At 46.1% G+C, this 27,342-nt stretch overlaps 1 protein-coding gene across 1 annotated transcript in view; it reads left to right on the top strand.

Moving 5' to 3' along the window:
• LOC106590614 (neuropilin and tolloid-like protein 1) overlaps positions 1 to 27,342 on the top strand; it is a 156,442-nt gene that overhangs the window by 115,980 nt on the left and 13,120 nt on the right. The window contains exons 5-7 of the mRNA XM_045710960.1: positions 1,108 to 1,149; positions 2,819 to 2,946; positions 17,032 to 17,260. Coding sequence (XP_045566916.1) covers positions 1,108 to 1,149; positions 2,819 to 2,946; positions 17,032 to 17,260 — 399 coding nt within the window. The remainder of the gene's footprint in view (positions 1 to 1,107; positions 1,150 to 2,818; positions 2,947 to 17,031; positions 17,261 to 27,342) is intronic.

The following is a 27,342-nucleotide window of genomic DNA, read 5'->3' as shown; positions in this document are numbered from 1 at the left end:
TTAGCTGTCTACCACTAAGGAAGGTATTAACTCTCTGCCACTAAGGAAGGTATTAACTCTCTACCACTAAGGAAGGTATTAACTCTCTGCCACTAAGGAAGGTATTAACTCTCTACCACTAAGGAAGGTATTAACTCCCTGCCACTAAGGAAGGTATTAACTCTCTACCACTAAGGAAGGTATTAGCTGTCTACCAATAAGGAAGGTATTAGCTGTTTACCACTAAGGAAGGTATTAGCTGTTTACCACTAAGGAAGGTATTAGCTCTCTACCACTAAGGGAGGTATTAGCTGTCTACCACTAAGGAAGGTATTAACTCTCTGCAACTAAGGTATTAGCTCTCTGCCACTAAGGAAGGTATTAACTCTCTGCCACTAAGGAAGGTATTAGCTCCATGCCACTAAGGAAGGTATTAACTCTCTGCCACTAAGGAAGGTATTAACTCTCTGCCACTAAGGAAGGTATTAACTCTCTGCCACTAAGGAAGGTATTAACTCTCTGCCACTAAGGAAGGTATTAGCTCTCTGCCACTAAGGAAGGTATTAACTCCCTGCCACTAAGGAAGGTATTAACTCTCTACCACTAAGGAAGGTATTAGCTGTCTACCACTAAGGAAGGTATTAGCTCTCTGCCACTAAGGAAGGTATTAGCTGTCTACCACTAAGGAAGGTATTAGCTCTCTGCCACTAAGGAAGGTATTAGCTGTCTACCACTAAGGAAGGTATTAGCTCTCTGCCACTAAGGAAGGTATTAGCTCTCTGCCACTAAGGAAGGTATTAGCTGTCTGCCACTAAGGAAGGTATTAGCTGTCTACCACTAAGGAAGGTATTAGCTCTCTGCCACTAAGGAAGGTATTAGCTGTCTACCACTAAGGAAGGTATTAGCTCCATGTCACTAAAAGCCAATTTAAACTTGATCTGAAAATGTGTTTGGATGCACAGCACATTTGTTCATGTGCTGTAGTTGGCTTTTGCATTAGTGATAGGTCGTTCTACCTGAATGTTTAGCTTACTGCCCTTGTTAGGATACAGTGCGTGATTCCTTATTAAAAATGTGTGTCTGTCTCTCCCTGTCTTTCCCCTTTCCCTCTATTTTCCTGTTCTTCAGATCCGGATTTTGGAGACCTTGGGGTGCCCCAGCCTTTGCCCTGTAGGTACTCTCTCTCTCTCTCTCTCTCTCTCTCTCTCTCTCTCTCTCTCTCTCTCTCTCTCTCTCTCTCTCTCTCTCTCTCTCTGACTATTTGTTACATTGTGTTATGTTACATTTTGTTACGTGTTGTATTGTTGTGTTATGTTACATTGTGTTGTGTTACATTGTGTTGTGTTACATTGTGTTGTGTTACATTTTGTTATGTTACATTTTGTTATGTTACATTGTGTTATGTTACATTGTGTTGTGTTACATTGTGTTGTGTTACATTGTGTTATGTTACATTTTGTTATGTTACATTGTATTATGTTACATTGTGTTGTGTTACATTTTGTTGTGTTACATTGTGTTATGTTACATTTTGTTATGTTACATTGTGTTGTGTTACATTGTGTTATGTTACATTTTGTTACGTGTAGTATTGTTGTATTATGCTACATTTTGTTATGTTACATTGTGTTGTGATACATTGTGTTGTGTTACATTGTGTTGTGTTACATTGTGTTACGTTATGTTATGTTACGTTGTGTTACATTGTGTTGTGTTACATTGTGTTATGTTACATTGTGTTGTGTTACGTTGTGTTACATTGTGTTACATTGTGTTGTGTTACATTGTGTTACGTTATGTTATGTTACGTTGTGTTGTGTTACATTGTGTTACGTTATGTTATGTTACGTTATGTTACGTTGTGTTACATTGTGTTATATTACATTTTGTTACGTGTTGTATTGTTGTATTATGTTACATTGTGTTATGTTACATTTTGTTATGTTACATTGTGTTGTGTTACATTGTGTTATGTTACATTTTGTTATGTTACATTGTGTTGTGTTACATTGTGTTGTGTTATATTGTGTTATGTTACATTGTGTTGTATTGTTGTATTATGTTACATTTTGTTATGTTACATTGTGTTGTGTTACATTGTGTTATGTTACATTTTGTTATGTTACATTGTGTTGTGTTAAATTGTGTTGTGTCACATTGTGTTATGTTACGTTGTGTTACGTTGTGTTACATTGTGTTGTGTTACGTTGTGTTGTGTTACGTTGTGTTGTGTTACGTTGTGTTATGTTACATTTTGTTATGTTACATTGTGTTGTGTTATGTTGTGTTACATTGTGTTATGTTCCGTTACGTTGTGTTACGTTGTGTTACATTGTGTTGTGTTACATTGTGTTGTGTTACGTTGTGTTGTGTTACGTTGTGTTGTGTTGCGTTGTGTTACATTGTGTTATGTTACATTGTGTTGTGTTATGTTGTGTTACATTGTGTTTGTTGTGTTGTGTTACATTGTGTTATGTTCCGTTACGTTGTGTTACATTGTGTTGTGTTACATTGTGTTGTGTTACATTGTGTTGTGTTGTGTTGTGTTACATTGTGTTGTGTTACATTGTGTTGTGTTGTGTTACATTGTGTTGTGTTACATTGTGTTGTGTTGTGTTACATTGTGTTGTGTTACATTGTGTTGTGTTGTGTTACATTGTGTTGTGTTACATTGTGTTGTGTTACATTGCGTTGTGTGTTTTCTGTCTTTGTTCGAATCCCATAATTTGCCTCTATTCACTGTTTGTGTGTGTGTGTGTGTGTGTGTGTGTGTGTGTGTGTGTGTGTGTGTGTGTGTGTGTGTGTGTGTGTGTGTGTGTGTGTGTGTGTGTGTCTCCAGTCTGTGAGTTTGACATGGGAGGACCAGAGGGGATAGTGGAGTCCAATCAGATCACCAGAGATGGAAAGGCGTTAGCTACAGAGGCTGTGGACTGCAAATGGTTCATCCACGCTCCTCCACGCTCCAAGGTCAGTAACACACATGGTTCATCCACGCTCCTCCACGCTCCAAGGTCAGTAACACACATGCACACAACATACAAAGTGTCGAGCAGGATACACACTCCAATGTACACAAAACCCATTGTTGTAAATATGTATGCACAGACACATCACCAGAGACCTCACTACTAGGCACTCCTCGTGCTGTGTGTTCCAGAGTGGGTCTTGTTATTCCTAGGGTCAGTGTGTGGGAGTTAAGGCTGATGTGAACACTTGAACGCTGGAGCACTGATTCCTCCAGAGCACAGCCAGGTGTGTGTGTGTGTGTGTGTGTGTGTGTGTGTGTGTGTGTGTGTGTGTGTGTGTGTGTGTGTGTGTGTGTGTGTGTGTGTGTGTGTGTGTGTGTGTGTGTGTGTGTGTTAATTCATAAAATTATAGAAAGTGGAGGGAATATCAGAGTATGTCAACGTTTGTGTGTGTGTGGCGAGGGGGGTTGTGTGTATATTTGTATATGTGTGTGGCGAGGGGGGTTGTGTGTATATGTGTGTGTGTGGCGGGGGGGGTTGTGTGTATGTGTGTGTGGCGGGGGGTGTTGTGTGTATATGTGTGTGTGGCGGGGGGTGTTGCGTGTATATGTGTGTGTGGCGGGGGGGGAAGGGAGGGGGTTAACCAGAGAGAGAGGGAGGGGGGGAGAAAGAGTGACAGGGGAGAGAGATGGAGAGCAAGAGAGAGAGGGGGGGTGGAGGGGGTGGAGGGACACAGAGGGAGAGCTTTAGTTGTGATGAAATAGGGCTGCTGTGTAGTTTGACCCTGGGGTCTGCAATTTGTTTTCTCTGCACATTTCTAGATGATTAGTGGTATTATTACACATTCAAGCAGATATTGCCACATACACAGAACAACACAGTAAACACGCTCCAGCACCGTTGTATTTCTCAGTTTTCCTCTATATGTTTCATGTTCCACAAGAGATAGACGCTCCACAAGGCCAATACAGAGAGATAGACGCTCCACAAGGCCAATACAGAGAGATAGACGCTCCACAAGGCCAATACGGAGAGATAGACGTTCCACAAGGCCACTACAGAGAGATAGATGCTCCACAAGGCCAATACAGAGAGATGGACGTTCCACAAGGCCAATACAGAGAGATAGATGCTCCACAAGGCCAATACAGAGAGATAGATGCTCCACAAGGCCAATACAGAGAGATGGACGTTCCACAAGGCCAATACAGAGAGATAGATGCTCCACAAGGCCAATACAGAGAGATAGACGTAACCACAAGGCCAATACAGAGAGATAGACGCTCCACAAGGCCAATACAGAGAGATAGACGCTCCACAAGGCCAATACAGAGAGATGGACGTTCCACAAGGCCAATACAGAGAGATAGATGCTCCACAAGGCCAATACAGAGAGATAGACGCTCCACAAGGCCAATACAGAGAGATAGACGTTCCACAAGGCCAATACAGAGAGATAGACGTTCCACAAGGCCAATACAGAGAGATAGATGCTCCACAAGGCCAATACAGAGAGATAGATGTTCCACAAGGCCAATACAGAAAGATAGATGTTCCACAAGGCCATTGCAGAGAGATGGACGTTCCACAAGGCCAATACAGAGAGATAGATGTTCCACAAGGCCAATACAGAAAGATAGATGTTCCACAAGGCCATTGCAGAGAGATGGACGTTCCACAAGGCCAATACAGAGAGATAGATTCTCCACAAGGCCAATACAGAGAGATGGACGTTCCACAAGGCCATCACAGAGAGATAGATGCTCCACAAGGCCAATACAGAGATATAGATGTTCCACAAGGCCATTACAGAGAGATAGATGTTCCACAAGGCCAATACAGAGAGATAGATGTTCCACAAGGCCAATACAGAGAGATAGATGTTCCACAAGGCCATCACAGAGAGATAGACGTTCCACAAGGCCAATACAGAGAGATAGACAGTGATGATAGGCTCTCAGTGGTTGGTGTAATTCATTACTGTTCCTGACTCCATTGTCTCTGTTAGTGACAGATAAAAGGCTTCTGTGAATTTCATGAAAGGATAGAACTTTAGCATATTGTTAAGTGCACACACATGAGGCACACACACACACACACACACACACACACACACACACACACACACACACACACACACACACACACACACACACACACACTCGTTCTAGTTTTGTGTTTGTTCTCTCTGCCCCTGAGCGATGATGTCACGGGCTGGCTTGATCATATTTGTGTTAAATCTGATTTATCGCCACGGTGATTGATTTGGGTGTTATCTGATGTCCTTCCAAGACTGCAAATCAAAACCATATGCCCTTGTCTGCCTTCCAACGTCCTCCTGATTCAGCCATTACAAACCATTAAACCCTGCTCATAACACTAGCATAGAACTGCCTCATTGAACCGTGGCTGAGAGGGGGAGGGCTATCTCTTATGTATTACCACACAGTGGGTGTTACACACACACAGAGAGAGGCAGGCAGGCAGGCAGGCAGGCAGGCAGGCAGGCAGGCAGGCAGGCAGGCAGGCAGGCGGAGAAAACGATTGAGTGATATATCTTATTTGGTATAAATCAATGTAATTTTTTCCCCAACTGATCTGTCTTTCAGGACAAGTCATCAGCTAATAGGAAGTGACAGTGACAGACTAGCAACCAAATACCAGCTTTCTTTGATCAGATCTGACATATTTATACCACGAACGCACACACACTCTCTCACACACACACACACAGACACTCTCACACAGACACTCACACACACACTCTCACACACACACTCTCACGGTCAAACACTCACTCTCTCTTTCACACACTCACACTCTCTCTTTCTTTTTTTCTTTCTCTCTCTTTCTTTCTCTCTCTTTCCTTCTTTCTCTCTCTCTCACTCAGACACACATTGATTGCACAAGCCAACATTCCTTAGAAAGATTGTTGCCTCATTGCTGGATGCCCTGGCAGTTTGCTGTGGTACGGTGGTGCTGTAGTGTAGGATAGGTAGAAAAGATGAGGAGATAGGTGGAGGAGAGGAGGCGATAGGTGGAGGAGAGGAGGCGATAGGTGGAGGAGAGGAGGAGATAGGTGGAGGAGAGGAGGAGATAGGTGGAGGAGAGGAGGAGATAGGTAGAGGAGAGGAGGAGATGGGTGAGGAGAGAAGGAGATGGGTGGAGGAGAGGAAGAGATAGGTGGAGGAGAGAAGGAGATGGGTGGAGGGGAGATGGGTGGAGGAGAGAAGGCAATAGGTGGAGGAGAGGAGGCGATAGGTGGAGGAGAGGAGGAGATAGGTGGAGGAGAGGAGGAGAGGAGGAGATAGGTAGAGGAGAGGAGGAGATGGGTGGAGGAGAGAAGGAGATGGGTGGAGGAGAGGAAGAGATAGGTGGAGGAGAGAAGGAGATGGGTGGAGGAGAGGAGGCAATAGGTGGAGGAGAGGAGGCGATAGGTGGAGGAGAGGAGGAGATAGGTGGAGGAGAGGAGGAGATGGGTGGAGGAGAGAAGGCAATAGGTGGAGGAGAGGAGACGATAGGTGGAGGAGAGGAGGAGATAGGTGGAGGAGAGGAGGAGATGGGTGGAGGAGAGAAGGAGATGGGTGGAGGAGAGGAAGAGATAGGTTGGGGAGAGGAGGAGATAGGTGGAGGAGAGGAGGCAATAGGTGGAGGAGAGGAGGCGATAGGTGGAGGAGAGGAGGAGATGGGTGGAGGAGAGGAAGAGATGGGTGGAGGAGAGGAAGAGATGGGTGGAGGAGAGGAGGAGAGGAGGCGATAGGTGGAGGAGATGAGGCAATAGGTTGGGGAGAGGAGGATGGGAGGTGTAGGAGAGGAGGAGAGAGGTGGGGGAGAGGAGGAGAGATGTGGGGGAGAGGAGGAGAGAGGTGGAGGAGATAGGTGGAGATGCATTGGGGAGAGGAGGAGAGGAGGAGAGGTGGCGGAGAGGAGGAGAGAGGTGGATATAGGAGGAGAGAGGTGGGGGAGAGGAGGAGATAGGTGGAGGAGAGGAGGCGATGGATGCTGTGTCCTTATTGGGCGCTTTCCACTTCCTCTTCCTCTAGTCAGTGATGGATGCTGTGTCCTTATTGGGCGCTTTCCACTTCCTCTTCCTCTAGTCAGTGATGAATGCTGTGTCCTTATTGGGCGCTTTCCTCTTCCTCTAGTCAGTGATGGATGCTGTGTCCTTATTGGGCGCTTTCCTCTTCCTCTAGTCAGTGATGGATGCTGTGTCCTTATTGGGCGCTTTCCACTTCCTCTTCCACTAGTCAGTGATGGATGCTGTGTCCTTATTGGGCGCTTTCCTCTTCCTCTAGTCAGTGATGGATGCTGTGTCCTTATTGGGCGCTTTCCTCTTCCTCTAGTCAGTGATGGATGTTGTGTCCTTATTGGGCGCTTTCCTCTTCCTCTTCCTCTAGTCAGTGATGAATGCTGTGTCCTTATTGGGCGCTTTCCTCTTCCTCTAGTCAGTGATGGATGCTGTGTCCTTATTGGGCGCTTTCCTCTTCCTCTTCCTCTAGTCAGTGATGAATGCTGTGTCCTTATTGGGCGCTTTCCTCTTCCTCTAGTCAGTGATGGATGCTGTGTCCTTATTGGGCGCTTTCCTCTTCCTCTAGTCAGTGATGGATGCTGTGTCCTTATTGGGCGCTTTCCTCTTCCTCTTCCTCTAGTCAGTGATGAATGCTGTGTCCTTATTGGGCGCTTTCCTCTTCCTCTAGTCAGTGATGGATGCTGTGTCCTTATTGGGCGCTTTCCTCTTCCACTAGTCAGTGATGGATGCTGTGTCCTTATTGGGCGCTTTCCTCTTCCTCTAGTCAGTGATGGATGCTGTGTTCTTATTGAGCGCCTTGGAATCGATGGTTCCCACAGACTGTTTTTTACGAGCAAGCCAATTTCCACATGACACTGCGCTGTGACTGTTTCTGCCTGATCCATGGCCTTCATTAGGCTTTAGGAAATAATCCAGTGACTAATGCTTCATAATATTTATTAGTTAGGAGAGCTGGGTTTGGATGGGGCGATGTGAAAAATAGCTTTAAAAAAACTGAGGTCTGGATTAATCTGTATTTGATTGAGAAAGAGAAAGAAGGAAAGGGAGAGAGGGATAAAGATAAATAAAGATAGTGGGCTGGGCACATCCATCAATACACACTAAATATCTCCTTGTTGACGAAAACACCAGGCATATTCATGAGTCCTATTCCTTCCTACCCAGATGCTAGGCCATGCCAGGCATCTGATAAAGGTTATGTGTTAAGCTTCCATATCTCAGCAGTGCTGATTGGAGATGTCGTAGCTGTCCTGTTGCCAGCTAAGTGCCCAGGCCATTTACGTCCCCATATGACTGGTTTAAACCTGGAGAGATGCACAATAGGATTCTCAGTTACTGCTGAATATGTGAAGGACACACCCCAAACGTTTGGCTGGCAGGCAGGCAGGCAGACAGACAGACAGACAGACAGACAGACAGACAGACAGACAGACAGACAGACAGACAGACAGACAGACAGACAGACAGACAGACAGACAGACAGACAGACAGACAGACAGACAGACAGACAGACAGACAGACAGACAGACAGACAGACAGACAGACAGACAGACAGACAGACAGACAGACAGACAGACAGACAGACAGACAGACAGACAGACAGACAGGTTTTTACTCCCACTTGTCTGTTGGTTAGTTGAGGTGGAGCTGCTGGTTAAAGCTGAGCTGACACTACTTCCTCCATTAGTTCTCTACATCTGTGCCGTTCGTCTTAAACAGATAAAGCGCTACATTTCCTCAAGACCCGAGCCGGCAGCTCATTAACTCTAATTATGCTAGGAGTTTTGCGCAGCGGACCAGAACAGCAGCTGTGATTGGCCAATCTCAGACTGATGAACGAATGGCAGACTTCGATGCTGAAGGTGTCAGGAAGTTTTAGCCTCACAGTAAAAAGCTGTCATTATGAAATACAGTATGTGGTTAATATTTATATTTATATTTTGTGTGACTTGCGCTTATAATTATGGCCCTGACCAGGAAAAACTCTGGGACTTAGTGATAGGCCATAACTAGTGTTGGTGGTTAGGTCATACAGTCTGGATAAACTCTGGGACTTGGTGATAGGCCATAACTAGTGCTGGTGGTTAGGTAATACAGTCTGGATAAACTCTGGGACTTAGTGATAGGCCATAACTAGTGCTGGTGGTTAGGTAATACAGTCTGGATAAACTCTGGGACTTGGTGATAGGCCATAACTAGTGCTGGTGGTTAGGTAATACAGTCTGGATAAACTCTGGGACTTAGTGATAGGCCATAACTAGTGCTGGTGGTTAGGTAATACAGTCTGGATAAACTCTGGGACTTGGTGATAGGCCATAACTAGTGCCTGAAGTTTTTGTCTTGTTAGGTCATATGGCCAGGAAAAACTCTTATCCCTGTGATCGTTTAATAACAAAGAATCCTCTTTATCATGGTAAGGCCCTCCCCCCACCCTCTCTTCAGTAAATCAGGTCACGCCTCCATTCTGCTCTTCCCCACCTATAAGCAGAAACTTAAACAGTGAGCCCCCATGGTAAGGACTGTTCATCGTTGGTCTGACCAATCGACTTCAAGATTGTTTTGATCACGCGGACTGTGAAATGTCCCCTCTGAGCATAGTATTGACGTATACACGGACTCTATGAGTTCATCAGGAAGTGCATAGAGGATGTTCCCACTCTGACGATTAGAACTTATCCAAACCAAAATCAATGACAGATGGCAGCATTCACGCAAAACTGAAAGCGCCAACCACCGCATTTAACCATGGTGAGGTGACTGGGAACAATCAAAGAAGCAAAACGACGTGGAGTGGAGACATTTTTCGTCTTTGGCGTCGCAATTCAACGGATCAGACATGAGACGCACTGTATGTGGCAAGGTCTCCAGACAATCACAGATTATAAAGGGAAAGCCAGCCACGTCGCGGACACTGATGCCTCAAACTTGGATGAGCTAAACACTCTGCACCCGCTTTGAGGAAAACAACATCGAACCACCGACGTGGGCCCCCGACACTCACGAGGACTATGTGCTCTCATTCTCTGTGGCCGACGTGACCTTAAGCATGTAAACCCTGGCAAAGGCCGCTGGCCCAGACTGCATCCCAAGCCGCGTCCTCAGAGCATGTGAAGGCCAGCTGGCTTGGAGTGTTTATGGACATATTCAATCTCTACATATCCCAGTCTGTTGTCCCCACTTGTAACTGAACAAAATTACTCTTGCCCTGTTGCACTCACTTGTGTCATCATGAAGTGTTTTGAGAGGGTAGTTAAGGATCATCTCACCTCTACCTTACCTGACACCCTAGATACACTGCAATTTGTATAAATTCCCCAACAGATCCACGGACGACGCACTTGCCATCGCACTGCACACTGCCCTATCCCATCTGGACAAGAGGAATACCTATGTCAAAATGCTGTTCATCGACTACAGCTCAGCCTTCAACACCATAATACCCTCCAAGCTCATCACTAAGCTCAGGGCCCTGGGTCTGAGTCCCACCCTGTGCAACTGGGTCCTGGACTTCCTGACGGTTCCGACCCCAAATTGTGAAGGTAGGCAACAACACCCCCACCACGCTGATCCTCAACACGGGGGCCCCACAGGGGTGTGTGCTCAGCCCCCTCCTGTACTCCCTGTTCACCCATGACCGTGTGGCCATGCACGTCTCCAACTAAATCATCAACTTTTCTGACGACACAACAGTGGTAGGCCTGATTACCAACAACAATGAGACAGCCTACAGGGAGAAGATGAGGGCCCTGGCGCGGTGGTGCCAGGAAAATAACCTCTCCCTTAGTCAACAAAAAACGAATGAGCTGATAATGGACTACAGGAGATAGCAGAGAGAGCACGCCCCCATCCACATGGACAGGCCACAGTGGAGAGGGTCAAAAGCTTCAAGTTCAAGTTCCATGAACATCATTGTAACCATTTGTTTTTAAATGGTCCCTCCCAGACCTGGAATTTTGTGATTTTAGGGACAAGGCCATATGGCCTTCAAGAGGTGCCCAATCTGCCAGGGAACCAAGGCCATCTGCTAGGGCACCAATATAGCCAATTGATTTGAAAACTGAAAAACAGTAGCTATTCTGTTAAGAAAAACAATTCTATGTACAGTTGAAGTCGGAAGTTTACATACACCGTAGCCAAATACATTTAAACTCAGTTTTTCACAATTCCTGACAATTAATCCTATTAAGAATTCCCTGTCTTAGGTCAGTTAGGATCACCGCTTTACTTTAAGAATGTGAAATGTCAGAATAATAGTAGGGAGAATGATTTATTTCAGCTTTTCTTTCTTTCATCACATTCCCAGTGGGTCAGAAGTTTACATACACTCAATTAGTATTTGGTAGCATGGCCTTAAAATTGTGAGAGCCAGGTATATTGCTTGTTTGTAGGTGACCAAATACTTATTTTCCACCATCATTTGCAAATAAATTCATAAAAAATCCTACAATGTGATTTTCTGGATTTTCTGAAAATTACAGGCCTCTCTCATCTTTTTAAGTGGGAGAACTTGCACAATTGGTGGCTGACTAAATACTTTTTTGCCCCACTGTAGATACTGATGTACCTGTTTCCTCCAGCATTTTCGCAAGGCCCTTTGCTGTTGTTCTCTGATTGATTTGCACTTTTCACAACAAAGTACGTTTATCTCTAGGAGCATTTTCGCAAGGCCCTTTGCTGTTGTTCTAGGATTGATTTGCACTTTTCACAACAAAGTACGTTTATCTCTAGGAGACAGAACGCGTCTCCTTCCTGAGTGGTATGACGGCTGTATGGTCCCATGGTGTTTATACTTGTGTACTAAAGTTTGTACAGATGAACGTGGTACCTTCAGGCTTTTGTAAATTGCTCCCAAGGATGAACCAGATTTGTGGAGGTCTACAAATGTTTTTCTGAGGTCTTGGCTGATTTCTTTTGATTTTCCCATCATGTCAAGCAAAGAGGCACTGAGTTTGAAGGTAAGCCTTGAAATACATCTACAGGTACACCTCCAATTGACTCAAATTATGTAAATTAGCCTATCAGAAGCTTCTAAAACCATGACATCATTTTCTGGAATTTTCCAAGCTGTTTAAAGGCACAGTCGACTTAGTGTATGTACATTTCTGACCTTCTGGAATTGTGATACAGTGAATTATAAGTGAAATAATCTGTCTGTAAACAATTGTTGGAAAAATGACTTGTGTCATGCATAAAGTAGATGTCCTAACCGACTTGCCAAAGCTATAGTTTGTTAACAGGACATTTGTGGAGTGGTTGAAAATTAATTTTAATGACTCCAACCTATTTGTATGTAAACTTCTAACTTCAACTGTAAATGTACATAATAATTAGCCTACATGTCAAAGTGTAGTTGATAGCTATTGGCTACAGCCTGTCATGTCACAGTGTAGGTGATAGCTATTGGCTACAGCCTGTCATGTCACAGTGTAGTTGATAGCTATTGGCTACAGCCTGTCATGTCACGGTGTAGGTGATAGCTATTGGCTACAGCCTGTCATGTCACAGTGTAGTTGATAGCTATTGGCTACAGCCTGTCATATCACGGTGTAGGTGATAGCTATTGGCTACAGCCTGTCATGTCACAGTGTAGGTGATAGCTATTGGCTACAGCCTGTCATGTCACGGTGTAGGTGATAGCTATTGGCTACAGCCTGTCATGTCACAGTGTAGGTGATAGCTATTGGCTACAGCCTGTCATGTCACGGTGTAGGTGATAGCTATTGGCTACAGCCTGTCATGTCACAGTGTAGGTGATAGCTATTGGCCACAGCCTGTCATGTCACAGTGTAGGTGATAGCTATTGGCTACAGCCTGTAATGTTCAGACGATGCGGACATGAGGAAGGCGCCTTAAAATGTAGCCAAACATGAATTAGACTTTTAGTTACATACACTACATGAACAAAAGTATGTGAACACCTGCTGGTCGTACATTTCATTCCAAAATCTTGGGCATTAATATGGAGTTAGTCCCCACTTTGCTGCTATAACAGCCTCCATTCTTCTGGGAAGGCTTTCCACTAGATGTTCGAACATTGCTGCGGGGACTTCAGCGACAAGAGCATTAGTGAGGTCAAGCACTGATGTTTGGCGATTAGGCCTGGCTCGCAGTTGGAATTCCAATTCATCCCAGAGGCGTTCAATGGGGTTGAATTCAGGGCTCTGTGCAGGCCAGACAAGTTCTGATCTCAAAACACTGATTTCGACAAACCATTTCTGTGTGGACCTTGCTTTGTGCATGGGGGCATTGTCATGCTGAAACAGGAAATGGCCTTCCCCAAACTGTTGCCACAAAGTTGGCAGCACAGAGTCGTCTAGAATGTTATTGTATGCTCTAGCATTAAGATTTCCCTTCACTGGAACTAAGGGTCCAAGCCCGAACCATGAAAAACAGCTTAAGACCATTATTCCTCCTCCACCAAACTTTACAGTTGGCACTATGCATTGGGGCAGGTAGCATTCTCCTGGCATCCGCCAAACCCAGATTCGTCTGTCGGACTGCCAGATGGTTAAGCGTGATTCATCACTCCAAAGAATTCATTTCCACTGTTCCAGAGTCCAATGGCAGCGAGCTTTACACTACTCCAGCCGACGCTTGGCATTGTGCATGGTGATCTTAGGCTTGTGTGTAGCTGCTCGTCCATGGAAACCCATTTCATGAAGCTCCTGATGAACAGTTCTTGTGCTGACGTTACTTCCAGAGGCAGTTTGGAACTCGGTAAAGAGTGTGGCAACCGAGGACAGACAATTCTTACGCGATATGCTCTTCAGCACCGAGCAATCCCATTCTGTGATCTTGTGTGGCCATGGCTTCACAATAACAGCACATACAGTTGACCTGGGCAGCTCTAGCAGGGCAGAAAGTTGACTGACAACTTGTTGGAAAGGTGGCATCCTATGACGGTGCCACGTTGAAAGTCACTGAGCTCTTCAGTAATGCCATTCTACTGCCAATGTTTGTGTATGGAGATTGCATGTCTGTGTGCTCGATTTTATACACCTGTCAGCAACGGGTGTGGCTGAAATAGCCAAATCCACTCATTTTGTATATGTAATGCTAAACACCAGTCATGTTTTGACAAATATAACGTAGGATCATTATTCATATCTAAAGGCTGGAAGGCCAGTGTCTGTTGGCATACATGATGTACTGTTACTTCAGATAGGAGAGGAAGGACCGTGTCTGTTGCACACTGCAACATGAGAAAGGCCAGTGTCTGTTGCACACTGCAACATGAGAAAGGACCGTGTCTGTTGCACACTGCAACATGAGAAAGGACCGCGTCTGTTGCACACTGCAACATGAGAAAGGCCAGTGTCTGTTGCACACTGCAACATGAGAAAGGCCAGTGTCTGTTGCACACTGCAACATCGCCCACCTTACAATCCTCATATGACACTGAAACTAGTAGCCTATTTCTCTCAAGTTCTCAACTTTATTTCATTGTCCAGCATCCAAAGACACATTCCTAGTCATATTATTAACAAAACGTGTTTGTTGATGTGTCTTTCTTCATTTCTGAAGGATGTTTTCGTCTCTGTCATATGAAAGTGCTCACATTTGCGGTGCTCTACTACTAATTGTATTTTGGAGCATTTGCTCTTACAGCCTACTACCATCTGCACACTGCTGTACTTACAATGTCAAGAAATAGCCTAATAGTTCATCAACACTTTAAGCTAAAAGTTCTGATCTTTTGCGTCAGCCTCATTGATTTTAAATGTTTTTTTTTATGTAGGCTACAGTGGTTGTATTAATTTGGGATCTATAGTGTCCCACCACTGTCCCAGAGTATGTTTGGAATATTTCATTTATCGTACAGAAGGACAAGCTGACCAATAGATTAAATCAACTTTTGTACTATGGGGGATAGTAGATTGACATAGGCTAGTGATTTTGCTGTTTGTTAGGCCTGTTCATTTTGTTGGTTAAAGAAAAGTAAACGTGGACAGTTCGTCCAACATCTTCAATAAGCACCTGGGGATTCGATAAGGACTCGTGCCGTTTCATCCCCGATGTGTCTGTCTTCTGTTGTAGCCTACTTCGGAGCTGCGATGCCTGTGAGAAGAACCCGACCACGTGACGGGCATTCGCTAATAAGAATTTAGATATCTGAGAGAGCGATATGAGTGAGAGCTGCTTTCGCAGCACAGAGATTGACAGCCGGGTTGAAGGGAATTATTATATTCAGCCCAAGGGCACAATGGCCACACCCTTTTTTTAGGGGGCATTACGGCCACAGCCTAGACATTATTGTGAGTGAAAAGTTTAGGAGATTCTGAGAATCTCTGTACACGACCAATAAACTTTGATTGTTTAATATTTCAAACAGTCTGGCTGTGATGTGTGAAGGTAAGAAGTGTGCGTTTTGCTTTCTTCCAGTGCTAGCTCTGTGATGAGGCTCAAATGTCAGTGGTCAATCCTTCTACGAGAGACAAGAAGACTGTGATGTGTCTTACTGTATGAAACCTAGCGAGTGAACTGTTGAATGATTCATCTACAACGTCTCTGGTCTCTCAGTAGTGCTGTGTGTGATGACTGTAAGTTTTGTAGAGTAAAGACAAATGTTTGATCTAGCAGACCCACAGACATGAATGAGAGTGCAAACCTAAGAGCTCCTCTCAGTCTGTTTGAAGAAGTTTATCATGATCTGATTGGATACTGCTGTCATTACAAGGCTTTGTCCTTACTGCTGAGGATGTGACGACTGAAAGGGATACAGCAAGAAGGAATGACTCAACATTTCTCTCTCTTCCATTTTTCCCTGCCTGCTGTTTTCCCTCTACCTATTTCTCCTTCTCGATATCTTTTGACATCTCTATCCCTCATCCTCCTTACTCTTAGATTCTATCTTTATTCTTCGTCTCCTTGTCAATTCCCGTCCACTTCGCATCTCTCTCTCTCTTCCCTCTTTCTCCTTCAACCCCTCCTGTGTCTCTCTTTCTCTTTTCCTTCCATTTGTCTTCTCTCTGTCTCCTCTCTCTTCTCTCTCTCCCTCCACACTTTCTCTCTATATCCTTCACCCTCCTCTCTCTCTCCCTCCACCCCTCCTCTCTCTCTCATACTGTTCCCTCTCCCTCCACCCCTCCTATCTCTTTGTCCCTCCACCCCTCCTCTCTCTCTCATACTGTTCCCTCTCCCTTCACCCCTTCTCTCAATTACATTTCAGGGATTTATTGGCATGGGAAACATATGTTTACATTTCCAAAGCAAGTGAAATAGATAATAAACAAAAGGGAAATAAAGAATAAAAATGAACAGTAAACATTATTATTTTAAAACTTTTGGGATTGTAAAGACATTTCAAATATCATATTATGCCTATAAGCAGTGTTGTAATAATGTGCAAATGCTCTCTCTCCTTCCACCCCTTCTATCTCCACCCTCCTCTCTTCCCTCTCCCTCCACCCTTCTCTCTCCCTCCACCCTCCTCTCTTCCCTCACTCTCCACCCTCCTCTCTCTTCCCTCTCCCTCCACCCCTCCTCTCTCCCTCCACCCTCCTCTCTTCCCTCTTCCCTCTCCCTCCACCCCTCCTCTTTCCCTCCACCCCTCCTCTCTCCCTCCACCCTCCTCTCTTGCCTCTCCCTCCACCCCTCCTCTTTCCCTCCACCCCTCCTCTTTCCCTCCACCCCTCCTCTTTCCCTCTTCCCTCCACCCCTCCTCTCTCCCTCCACCCTCCTCTCTTGCCTCTCCCTCCACCCCTCCTCTTTCCCTCCACCCCTCCTCTTTCCCTCCACCCCTCCTCTCTCCCTCCACCCTCCTCTCTTTCCTCTCCCTCAACCCTCCTCTCTTTTTCCTCTCCCTCCACCCTCTCTCTCTCCTGACACCCCTCCTCTCTCCCTCCACCCTCTCTCTCTCCCTCCACCCCTCCTCTCTCCCTCCACCCTCTCTCTCTCCCTCCACCCCTCCTCTCTCCCTCCACCCTCCTCTCTTTCCTCTCCCTCAACCCTCCTCTCTTTTTCCTCTCCCTCCACCCTCTCTCTCTCCTGACACCTCTCCTCTCTCCCTCCACCCTCTCTCTCCTCTCTTTTCCCTCTCTCTCCCTCCACCCCCAGATCTACCTGCGTTTCCTAGACTATGAGATGCAGAACAGTAACGAGTGTAAGCGTAACTTTGTGGCGGTGTACGATGGCAGTGCATCCGTGGAGGACCTGAAGAACAAGTTCTGCTCTACGGTGGCCAACGACGTGATGCTGGTGTCCACCACGGGGGTGATCAGGATGTGGGCCGACCAGGGCAGCCGAAAAAGCCGCTTCAGGATACTCTTCACCACCTTCCAAGAACGTAAGACTGTTGATGGTGTACACGTTCACTCATATCCTGGCAGTGTATGGGCTGACTGGAAATACACAGATACGTGTTGCTAGAACAGTCATCATGATACATTGGCTATGTATGTTGTGTCAATGGAAAAGCTATGCAGTAAAGACATTTACTGGAAAATGAACAATCTAGTGGGGGTGGGGATGGGGTACATGAACGCCCCCTAACACTCATAGCGTGACCCCCTAACCCCATGTCTGCAGTGTTTAACAGACCCTGAAAACAACCCAGACATTTAAATTAAAACAGGAGCATTTATGGCCCTGTCCATTGAGAGTGAGTGAGTGAGTGAGTGAGTGAGTGAGTGAGTGAGTGAGTGAGTGAGTGAGTGAGTGAGAGAGAGAGAGATACTCACTCATATGTGCATAACTGTAATCTGCTTTACTGATTTTGTAACACTTCAGTTGATTGTGTTCATACCCTCTTGAATGGTTGATTGGCTGGTATAAGCTGGAACAGCAACTGTTAGAATCATGTTACACTACCGGTCAAAAGTTTTAGAACACCTACTCATTCAAGAGTTTAATTTGAGTTAGTTAGTTTAAATGTATGGGTTCATTGACTGTAGAGTTAGCCCCCGAGGGAATGGTCTTCTCTCTTTCTCTCTTCCCTCTTTCTCCCTCCACCCTGTAACACAGACGCTGGGAGTCGAGAAGCAAGTACCGTGGGTGAATTTAATAATACAATAAACATGGAACAATACAAAACAAGAGTAGCATCTGGACATGAGAAACACAGCTAATAGTGCCTGGGGACAGAACCAAAGGGAGTGACAGATACAGGGAAGGTCATCCTAGAAGTGATGCGTCCAGGTGAGTCTCATGAGGCGCAGGTGCACTTAACGATGTGTGTGTACTGATGAGACAACTGGCGACGTCGAGCTCCGGAGAGGGGGAGAGGGAGTAGACGTGACACACCCCTCCTCGCTCTCATTCTCTCTCTCTCTTTCTCTCTTCCTTCCATTTGTCTTCACATTTATTTATATAGCCCTTCTTACATCAGCTGATATCTCAAAGTGCTGTACAGAAACCCAGCCTAAAACCCCAAAGAGCATGCAATGTAGGTGTAGAAGCACGGTGGCTAGGAAAAACTCCCTAGAAAGCCCAGAAACTAGGAAGAAACCTAGAGAGGAACCAGGCTATGAGGGGTGGCCAGTCCTCTTCTGGCTGTGCCGGGTGGAGATTATAACAGAACATGGCCAAGATGTTCAAATGTTCATAGATGACCAGCAGGGTCAAATAATAATAATCACAGTAGTTGTCGAGGGTGCAACAAGTCAGCACCTCAAGAGTAAATGTCAGTTGGCTTTTCATAGCCGATCATTGAGAGTATCTCTACCGCTCCTGCTGTCTCTAGAGAGTTGAAAACAGCAGGTCTGGGATAGGCAACACGTCCGGTGAACAGGTCAGTGTTCTATAGCCGCAGGCAGAACAGTTGAAACTGGAGCAGCAGCACAGCCAGTTACACAGCCAGTACTGGGGACAGCAAGGAGTCATCATGCCAGGTAGTCCTGAGGCATGGTCCTAGGGCTCAGGTCCCCCGAGAGAGAGAGAAAGAAAGAAAGAAAGAAAGAAAGAAAGAAAGAAAGAAAGAAAGAAAGAAAGAAAGAAAGAAAGAAAGAAAGAAAGAAAGAAAGAAAGAAAGAAAGAAAGAAAGAAAGAAAGAAAGAAAGAAAGAAAGAAAGAAAGAAAGAAAGAAAGAAAGAAAGAAAGAAAGAAAGAAAGAAAGAACTAGAGAGAGCATACTTAAATTCACACAGGACACTGGAGAAATACTCCAGATATAACAGACTGAACCTATCCCCCTGACACATAAACTACTGCAGCATAAATACTGTCTTCTCTCTCTCTTCACTCTCCCTCTTCCTCCACACCTCCTCTCTCCCTCCACCCTCCTCTCTCTCAGATAGTATATGTGTGTGTTCATTGACTGTAGAGTTAGCTCCTGGAGGGAATGGGCTTGGGCCAAACCGCTGAGGACAGACTGCAGAGGTGCAGTCTAATGATCTCATGTGGCTTTATGAGTGTTTAAACAGCTCTGGAGAGGGAGTATTCCATTAGGGAGTGTATAGTCTCTTAATGCTGCTTGAGATCTATCATAACACACACACACACACACACACACACACACACACACACACACACACACACACACACACACACACACACACACACACACACACACACACACACACACACACACACAGATCTACATAAGTTACAAAAGTGTTAGATCGGTTTGCGTGTGTGTGTGCGTGCGTGCGTGCGTGTGTGTGTGTGAATAGGCAGTGCAGTTGTTTCCACTCTGTCAGGCCTATCCACTGAATGAAGCCAGGATGTGTCGTTGCCCCGGTAACACTGCTGCCTAAGTCACTCAACCGATACCCAGCAGGCCCGTCTGCCAGAGCTGCGTTCAGAACCACAGAGCAACACCATCAACACTATTTAAACCTGCAGGTAGAACCAGGCAAAATGCAGGTATACCACATCTCTTCAGCTGATCCTCAGCTACACCCTGTAGACTAAAGCCAAAAGTCACTGTTTAATAGCCTTGAAGCACTAACAGTGTCTCAGCAGATACCCAGTCAGGTACCCAGTCAGGTACCCAGTCAGGTACCCAGTCAGATACCCAGTCAGATACCCAGTCAGGTACCCAGTCAGATACCCAGTCAGATACCCAGTCAGGTACCCAGTCAGATACCCAGTCAGATACCCAGTCAGATACCCAGTCAGGTACCCAGTCAGATACCCAGTCAGATACCCAGTCAGGTACCCAGTCAGATACCCAGTCAGATACCCAGTCAGGTACCCAGTCAGATACCCAGTCAGATACCCAGTCAGGTACCCAGTCAGATACCCAGTCAGATACCCAGTCAGATACCCAGTCAGATACCCAGTCAGGTACCCAGTCAGATACCCAATCAGATCCTCAGAGTTTACAGCTGCATTCACAACCTCTCTGCAACATCCTACCCAGGGTTCCCTAACTGGTGGCCTACGAGTGATTGGCTGCAGATGAGTTTGGATTCACCTCTTCATAAGGTCAACTGTGTCTCTGTGGAGTGATGGGAAGGGGAGGGACAGCCCTGACCTTGGTGGTAAGAAACTGGTACTGTGTTCAGGAAGCGCGAGACAGAGAGGGAGGGAGATGAGTCCTAATTTGGGCTGTTATTATTCCCCTGGGATCAGTGGAGGGATATAAACACTCTTCCATCATCCAGGTAGTTCTACCTCAGACAGCAAATCAAATCAAATTGTATTTGTCACACGCGCCGAATACAACAGGTGTAGACCTTACAGTGAAATGCTTACTTACAAGCCCCTAACCAACAATGGTTTAAGAACTTTTAAGAAAAAAAGTGTAAAGTAAAAAATAGATAAGTAAAACATAGAAAATAAAAGTAACAAATAATTAAACAGCAGAAGTAAATAACAACAGCGAGGCTATATACAGGGGGTACTGGTACAGAGTCAATGTGGAGACTATATACAGGGGGTACCGGTACAGAGTCAATGTGGAGGTTATATACAGGGGGAACCGGTACAGAGTCAATGTGGAGGCTATATACAGGGGGTACCGGTACAGAGTCAATGTGGAGGCTATATACAGGGGGTACCGGTACAGAGTCAATGTGGAGGCTATATACAGGGGGTACTGGTACAGAGTCAATGTGGAGGCTATATACAGGGGGAACCGGTACAGAGTCAATGTGGAGGTTATATACAGGGGGAACCGGTACAGAGTCAATGTGGAGGCTATATACAGGGGGTACTGGTACAGAGTCAATGTGGAGGCTATATACAGGGGGTACCGGTACACAGTCAATGTGGAGGCTATATACAGGGGGAACCGGTACAGAGTCAATGTGGAGGCTATATACAGGGGGAACCGGTACAGAGTCAATGTGGAGGCTATATACAGGGGGTACTGGTACAGAGTCAATGTGGAGGCTATATACAGGGGGTACCGGTACAGAGTCAATGTGGAGGCTATATACAGGGGGTACTGGTACAGAGTCAATGTGGAGGCTATATACAGGGGGTACCGGTACAGAGTCAATGTGGAGGCTATATACAGGGAGTACTGGTACAGAGTCAATGTGGAGGCTATATACAGGGGGTACTGGTACAGAGTCAATGTGGAGACTATATACAGGGAGTACTGGTACAGAGTCAATGTGGAGGCTATATACAGGGGGTACCGGTACAGAGTCAATGTGGAGGCTATATACAGGGAGTACTGGTACAGAGTCAATGTGGAGGCTATATACAGGGGGTACTGGTACAGAGTCAATATGGAGGCTATATACAGGTGGTACCGGTACAGAGTCAATGTGGAGGCTATATACAGGGGTACTGGTACAGAGTCAATGTGGAGGCTATATACAGGGGGTACCGGTACAGAGTCAATGTGGAGACTATATACAGGGTGTTACGGTACAGAGTCAATGTGGAGGCTATATACAGGGGGTACTGGTACAGAGTCAATATGGAGGCTATATACAGGTGGTACCGGTACAGAGTCAATGTGGAGGCTATATACAGGGGGTACCGGTACAGAGTCAATGTGGAGGCTATATACAGGGGGTACTGGTACAGAGTCAATGTGGAGGCTATATACAGGGAGTACCGGTACAGAGTCAATGTGGAGGCTATATACAGGGGGTACTGGTACAGAGTCAATGTGGAGACTATATACAGGGGGTACTGGTACAGAGTCAATGTGGAGACTATATACAGGGAGTACTGGTACAGAGTCAATGCGGAGGCTATATACAGGGGGTACTGGTACAGAGTCAATGTGGAGACTATATAGAGGGGGGTACTGGTACAGAGTCAATGTGGAGGCTATATACAGGGGTACTGGTACAGAGTCAATGTGGAGGCTATATACAGGGGGTACTGGTACAGAGTCAATGTGGAGACTATATAGAGGGGGTACTGGTACAGAGTCAATGTGGAGACTATATACAGGGAGTACTGGTACAGAGTCAATGTGGAGGCTATATACAGGGGGTACTGGTACAGAGTCAATGCGGAGGCTATATACAGGGGGTACTGGTACAGAGTCAATGTGGAGACTATATAGAGGGGGGTACTGGTACAGAGTCAATGTGGAGGCTATATACAGGGGTACTGGTACAGAGTCAATGTGGAGGCTATATACAGGGGGAACCGGTACAGAGTCAATGTGGAGGCTATATACAGGGGTACTGGTACAGAGTCAATGTGGAGGCTATATACAGGGGTACTGGTACAGAGTCAATGTGGAGGCTATATACAGGGGTACTGGTACAGAGTCAATGTGGAGGCTATATACAGGGGTACTGGTACAGAGTCAATGTGGAGGCTATATACAGGGGGTACTGGTACAGAGTCAATGTGGAGACTATATACATGGGGGTACTGGTACAGAGTCAATGTGGAGACTATATACAGGGGGTACCGGTACAGAGTCAATGTGGAGACTATATACAGGGGGTACTGGTACAGAGTCAATGTGGAGACTATATACATGGGGGTACTGGTACAGAGTCAATGCGGAGGCTATATACAGGGGGTACTGGTACAGAGTCAATGTGGAGACTATATACATGGGGGTACTGGTACAGAGTCAATGCGGAGGCTATATACAGGGGGTACTGGTACAGAGTCAATGTGGAGACTATATAGAGGGGGGTACTGGTACAGAGTCAATGTGGAGGCTATATACAGGGGGTACTGGTACAGAGTCAATGTGGAGACTATACACAGGGGGGTACTGGTACAGAGTCAATGTGGAGGCTATATACAGGGGGTACTGGTACAGAGTCAATGTGGAGGCTATATACAGGGGGTACTGGTACAGAGTCAATGTGGAGGCTATATACAAGGGGTACTGGTACAGAGTCAATATGGAGGCTATATACAGGGGGTACTGGTACAGAGTCAATGTGGAGGCTATATACAGGGAGTACTGGTACAGAGTCAATGTGGAGGCTATATACAGGGAGTATTGGTACAGAGTCAATGTGGAGGCTATATACAGGGAGTACTGGTACAGAGTCAATGTGGAGGCTATATACAGGGAGTACTGGTACAGAGTCAATGTGGAGGCTATATACAGGGGGTACCGGTACAGAGTCAATGTGGAGACTCTATACAGGGGGTACTGGTACAGAGTCAATGTGGAGGCTATATACAGGGGGTACTGGTACAGAGTCAATGTGGAGGCTATATACAGGGAGTACTGGTACAGAGTCAATGTGGAGGCTATATACAGGGGGTACTGGTACAGAGTCAATGTGGAGGCCATATACAGGGGGTACTGGTACAGAGTCAATGTGGAGGCTATATACAGGGGGTACTGGTACAGAGTCAATGTGGAGGCTATATACAGGGAGTACTGGTACAGAGTCAATGTGGAGGCTATATACAGGGAGTACTGGTACAGAGTCAATGTGGAGACTATATACAGGGGGTACTGGTACAGAGTCAATGTGGAGGCTATATACAGGGAGTACTGGTACAGAGTCAATGTGGAGGCTATATACAGGGGGTACCGGTACAGAGTCAATGTGGAGACTCTATACAGGGGGTACTGGTACAGAGTCAATGTGGAGGCTATATACAGGGGGTACTGGTACAGAGTCAATGTGGAGGCTATATACAGGGAGTACTGGTACAGAGTCAATGTGGAGGCTATATACAGGGGTACCGGTACAGAGTCAATGTGGAGACTCTATACAGGGGGTACTGGTACAGAGTCAATGTGGAGGCTATATACAGGGGGTACTGGTACAGAGTCAATGTGGAGGCTATATACAGGGAGTACTGGTACAGAGTCAATGTGGAGGCTATATACAGGGGGTACCGGTACAGAGTCAATGTGGAGACTCTATACAGGGAGTACTGGTACAGAGTCAATGTGGAGGCTATATACAGGGGGTACCGGTACAGAGTCAATGTGGAGACTCTATACAGGGGGTACTGGTACAGAGTCAATGTGGAGGCTATATACAGGGGGTACTGGTACAGAGTCAATGTGGAGGCTATATACAGGGAGTACTGGTACAGAGTCAATGTGGAGGCTATATACAGGGGGTACTGGTACAGAGTCAATGTGGAGGCTATATACAGGGGGTACTGGTACAGAGTCAATGTGGAGGCTATATACAGGGGGTACTGGTACAGAGTCAATGTGGAGGCTATATACAGGGGGTACTGGTACAGAGTCAATGTGGAGGCTATATACAGGGAGTACTGGTACAGAGTCAATGTGGAGGCTATATACAGGGGGTACCGGTACAGAGTCAATGTGGAGACTCTATACAGGGGGTACTGGTACAGAGTCAATGTGGAGGCTATATACAGGGGGTACTGGTACAGAGTCAATGTGGAGGCTATATACAGGGAGTACTGGTACAGAGTCAATGTGGAGGCTATATACAGGGGGTACTGGTACAGAGTCAATGTGGAGGCTATATACAGGGGGTACTGGTACAGAGTCAATGTGGAGGCTATATACAGGGGGTACTGGTACAGAGTCAATGTGGAGGCTATATACAGGGGGTACTGGTACAGAGTCAATGTGGAGGCTATATACAGGGGGTACTGGTACAGAGTCAATGTGGAGGCTATATACAGGGAGTACTGGTACAGAGTCAATGTGGAGGCTATATACAGGGGGTACCGGTACAGAGTCAATGTGGAGACTCTATACAGGGGGTACTGGTACAGAGTCAATGTGGAGGCTATATACAGGGGGTACTGGTACAGAGTCAATGTGGAGGCTATATACAGGGAGTACTGGTACAGAGTCAATGTGGAGGCTATATACAGGGGGTACTGGTACAGAGTCAATGTGGAGGCTATATACAGGGGGTACTGGTACAGAGTCAATGTGGAGGCTATATACAGGGGGTACTGGTACAGAGTCAATGTGGAGGCTATATACAGGGGGTACTGGTACAGAGTCAATGCGCGGGGGCACCGGTTAGTTGAGGTAATTGAGGTAATATGTACATGTAGGTAGAGTTAAAGTGACTATGCATAGATAATAAACAGAGAGTAGCAGCAGCGTAAAAGAGGGGTCTGGGTAGCCATTTGATTAGCTGTTCAGGAGTCTTATGTCTTGGTGGTAGAAGCTGTTAAGGAGCCTTTTGGACCTAGACTTGGCGCTCCGAGACCGCTTGCCATGGGGTAGCAGAGAGAACAGTCTATGACTAGAGTGGCTGGAGTCTTTGACAATTTTTAGGGCCTTCCTCTGACACTGCCTAGTATAGAGGTCGTGGATGGCAGGAAGCTTGGCCCCAGTGATGTCCTGGGCCGTACGCACTACCCTCTGTGTGGTTTAATGGCCTCCTCTATATCAGACAGCAGTGTGGTTTAATGGGCTCCTCTATCAGACAGCAGTGTGGTTTAATGGCCTCCTCTATCAGACAGCAGTGTGGTTTAATGGGCTCCTCTATATCAGACAGCAGTGTGGTTTAATGGGCTCCTCTATCAGACAGCAGTGTGGTTTAATGGGCTCCTCTGGATCAGACAGCAGTGTGGTTTAATGGGCTCCTCTATATCAGACAGCAGTGTGGTTTAATGGGCTCCTCTATATCAGACAGCAGTGTGGTTTAATGGGCTCCTCTGTATCAGACAGCAGTGTGGTTTAATGGGCTCCTCTATCAGACAGCAGTGTGGTTTAATGGGCTCCTCTATATCAGACAGCAGTGTGGTTTAATGGGCTCCTCTATCAGACAGCAGTGTGGTTTAATGGGCTCCTCTGTATCAGACAGCAGTGTGGTTTAATGGCCTCCTCTATATCAGACAGCAGTGTGGTTTAATGGCCTCCTCTATCAGACAGCAGTGTGGTTTAATGGGCTCCTCTATCAGACAGCAGTGTGGTTTAATGGGCTCCTCTATATCAGACAGCAGTGTGGTTTAATGGGCTCCTCTATCAGACAGCAGTGTGGTTTAATGGGCTCCTCTGTATCAGACAGCAGTGTGGTTTAATGGGCTCCTCTATATCAGACAGCAGTGTGGTTTAATGGGCTCCTCTATATCAGACAGCAGTGTGGTTTAATGGGCTCCTCTATCAGACAGCAGTGTGGTTTAATGGCCTCCTCTATATCAGACAGCAGTGTGGTTTAATGGGCTCCTCTGTATCAGACAGCAGTGTGGTTTAATGGGCTCCTCTGTATCAGACAGCAGTGTGGTTTAATGGGCTCCTCTATATCAGACAGCAGTGTGGTTTAATGGGCTCCTCTGTATCAGACAGCAGTGTGGTTTAATGGGCTCCTCTATATCAGACAGCAGTGTGGTTTAATGGGCTCCTCTATATCAGACAGCAGTGTGGTTTAATGGGCTCCTCTGTATCAGACAGCAGTGTGGTTTAATGGGCTCCTCTATATCAGACAGCAGTGTGGTTTAATGGGCTCCTCTATCAGACAGCAGTGTGGTTTAATGGGCTCCTCTATATCAGACAGCAGTGTGGTTTAATGGGCTCCTCTATATCAGACAGCAGTGTGGTTTAATGCCGCATGCGTTAGTATGCATGTATGTGTGTGCGTGTGTGTGTGTGCACGTGTGTGCATTTGTGTGCATTTGTGTGTGTGCATGTGTGTGTGTATGCGTGCGTGTGTGCATTAGTGTGTGTGCATGTGTGTCTGTGTATGCGTGCGTGTTTGTGTGCGTGCGTGCGTGCGTGTGTGTGTGTGCGTGCGCGTGTGTGCGCTACCAATTCCCTTTCCACAGCCTGTAAATAACCGTTGTTTAAACACATCCGTCCATTAGGCCCACCACACTCTAACCAGATCCTACTGGAGACAGAGGTTGTCCTGTGAACTGCTGCTCCCACCACTCTGCATGCAGCTCCTGATAAATGGGATGGCTTGGGGACTGACTTCCATCCTTTGATGCACTAAACCAGAATCATTCAAGAGAATGTATGTGAATTGGGACTGGTGGACTTCAATTCATTTAAATAGTTTGTTCTTATCCAATGTGGTCCTCTCAGGAGTCGACCCCTACATCCTTACCCTCTGTTCTGTTGAGTCAGTGCATGTTCAGTTA

Source organism: Salmo salar, chromosome ssa29 (assembly GCF_905237065.1).
Source record: "Salmo salar chromosome ssa29, Ssal_v3.1, whole genome shotgun sequence".
Classification (NCBI taxonomy): Eukaryota; Metazoa; Chordata; class Actinopteri; order Salmoniformes; family Salmonidae; genus Salmo; species Salmo salar.
This window is presented reverse-complemented; position numbering and strand designations above follow the sequence as displayed.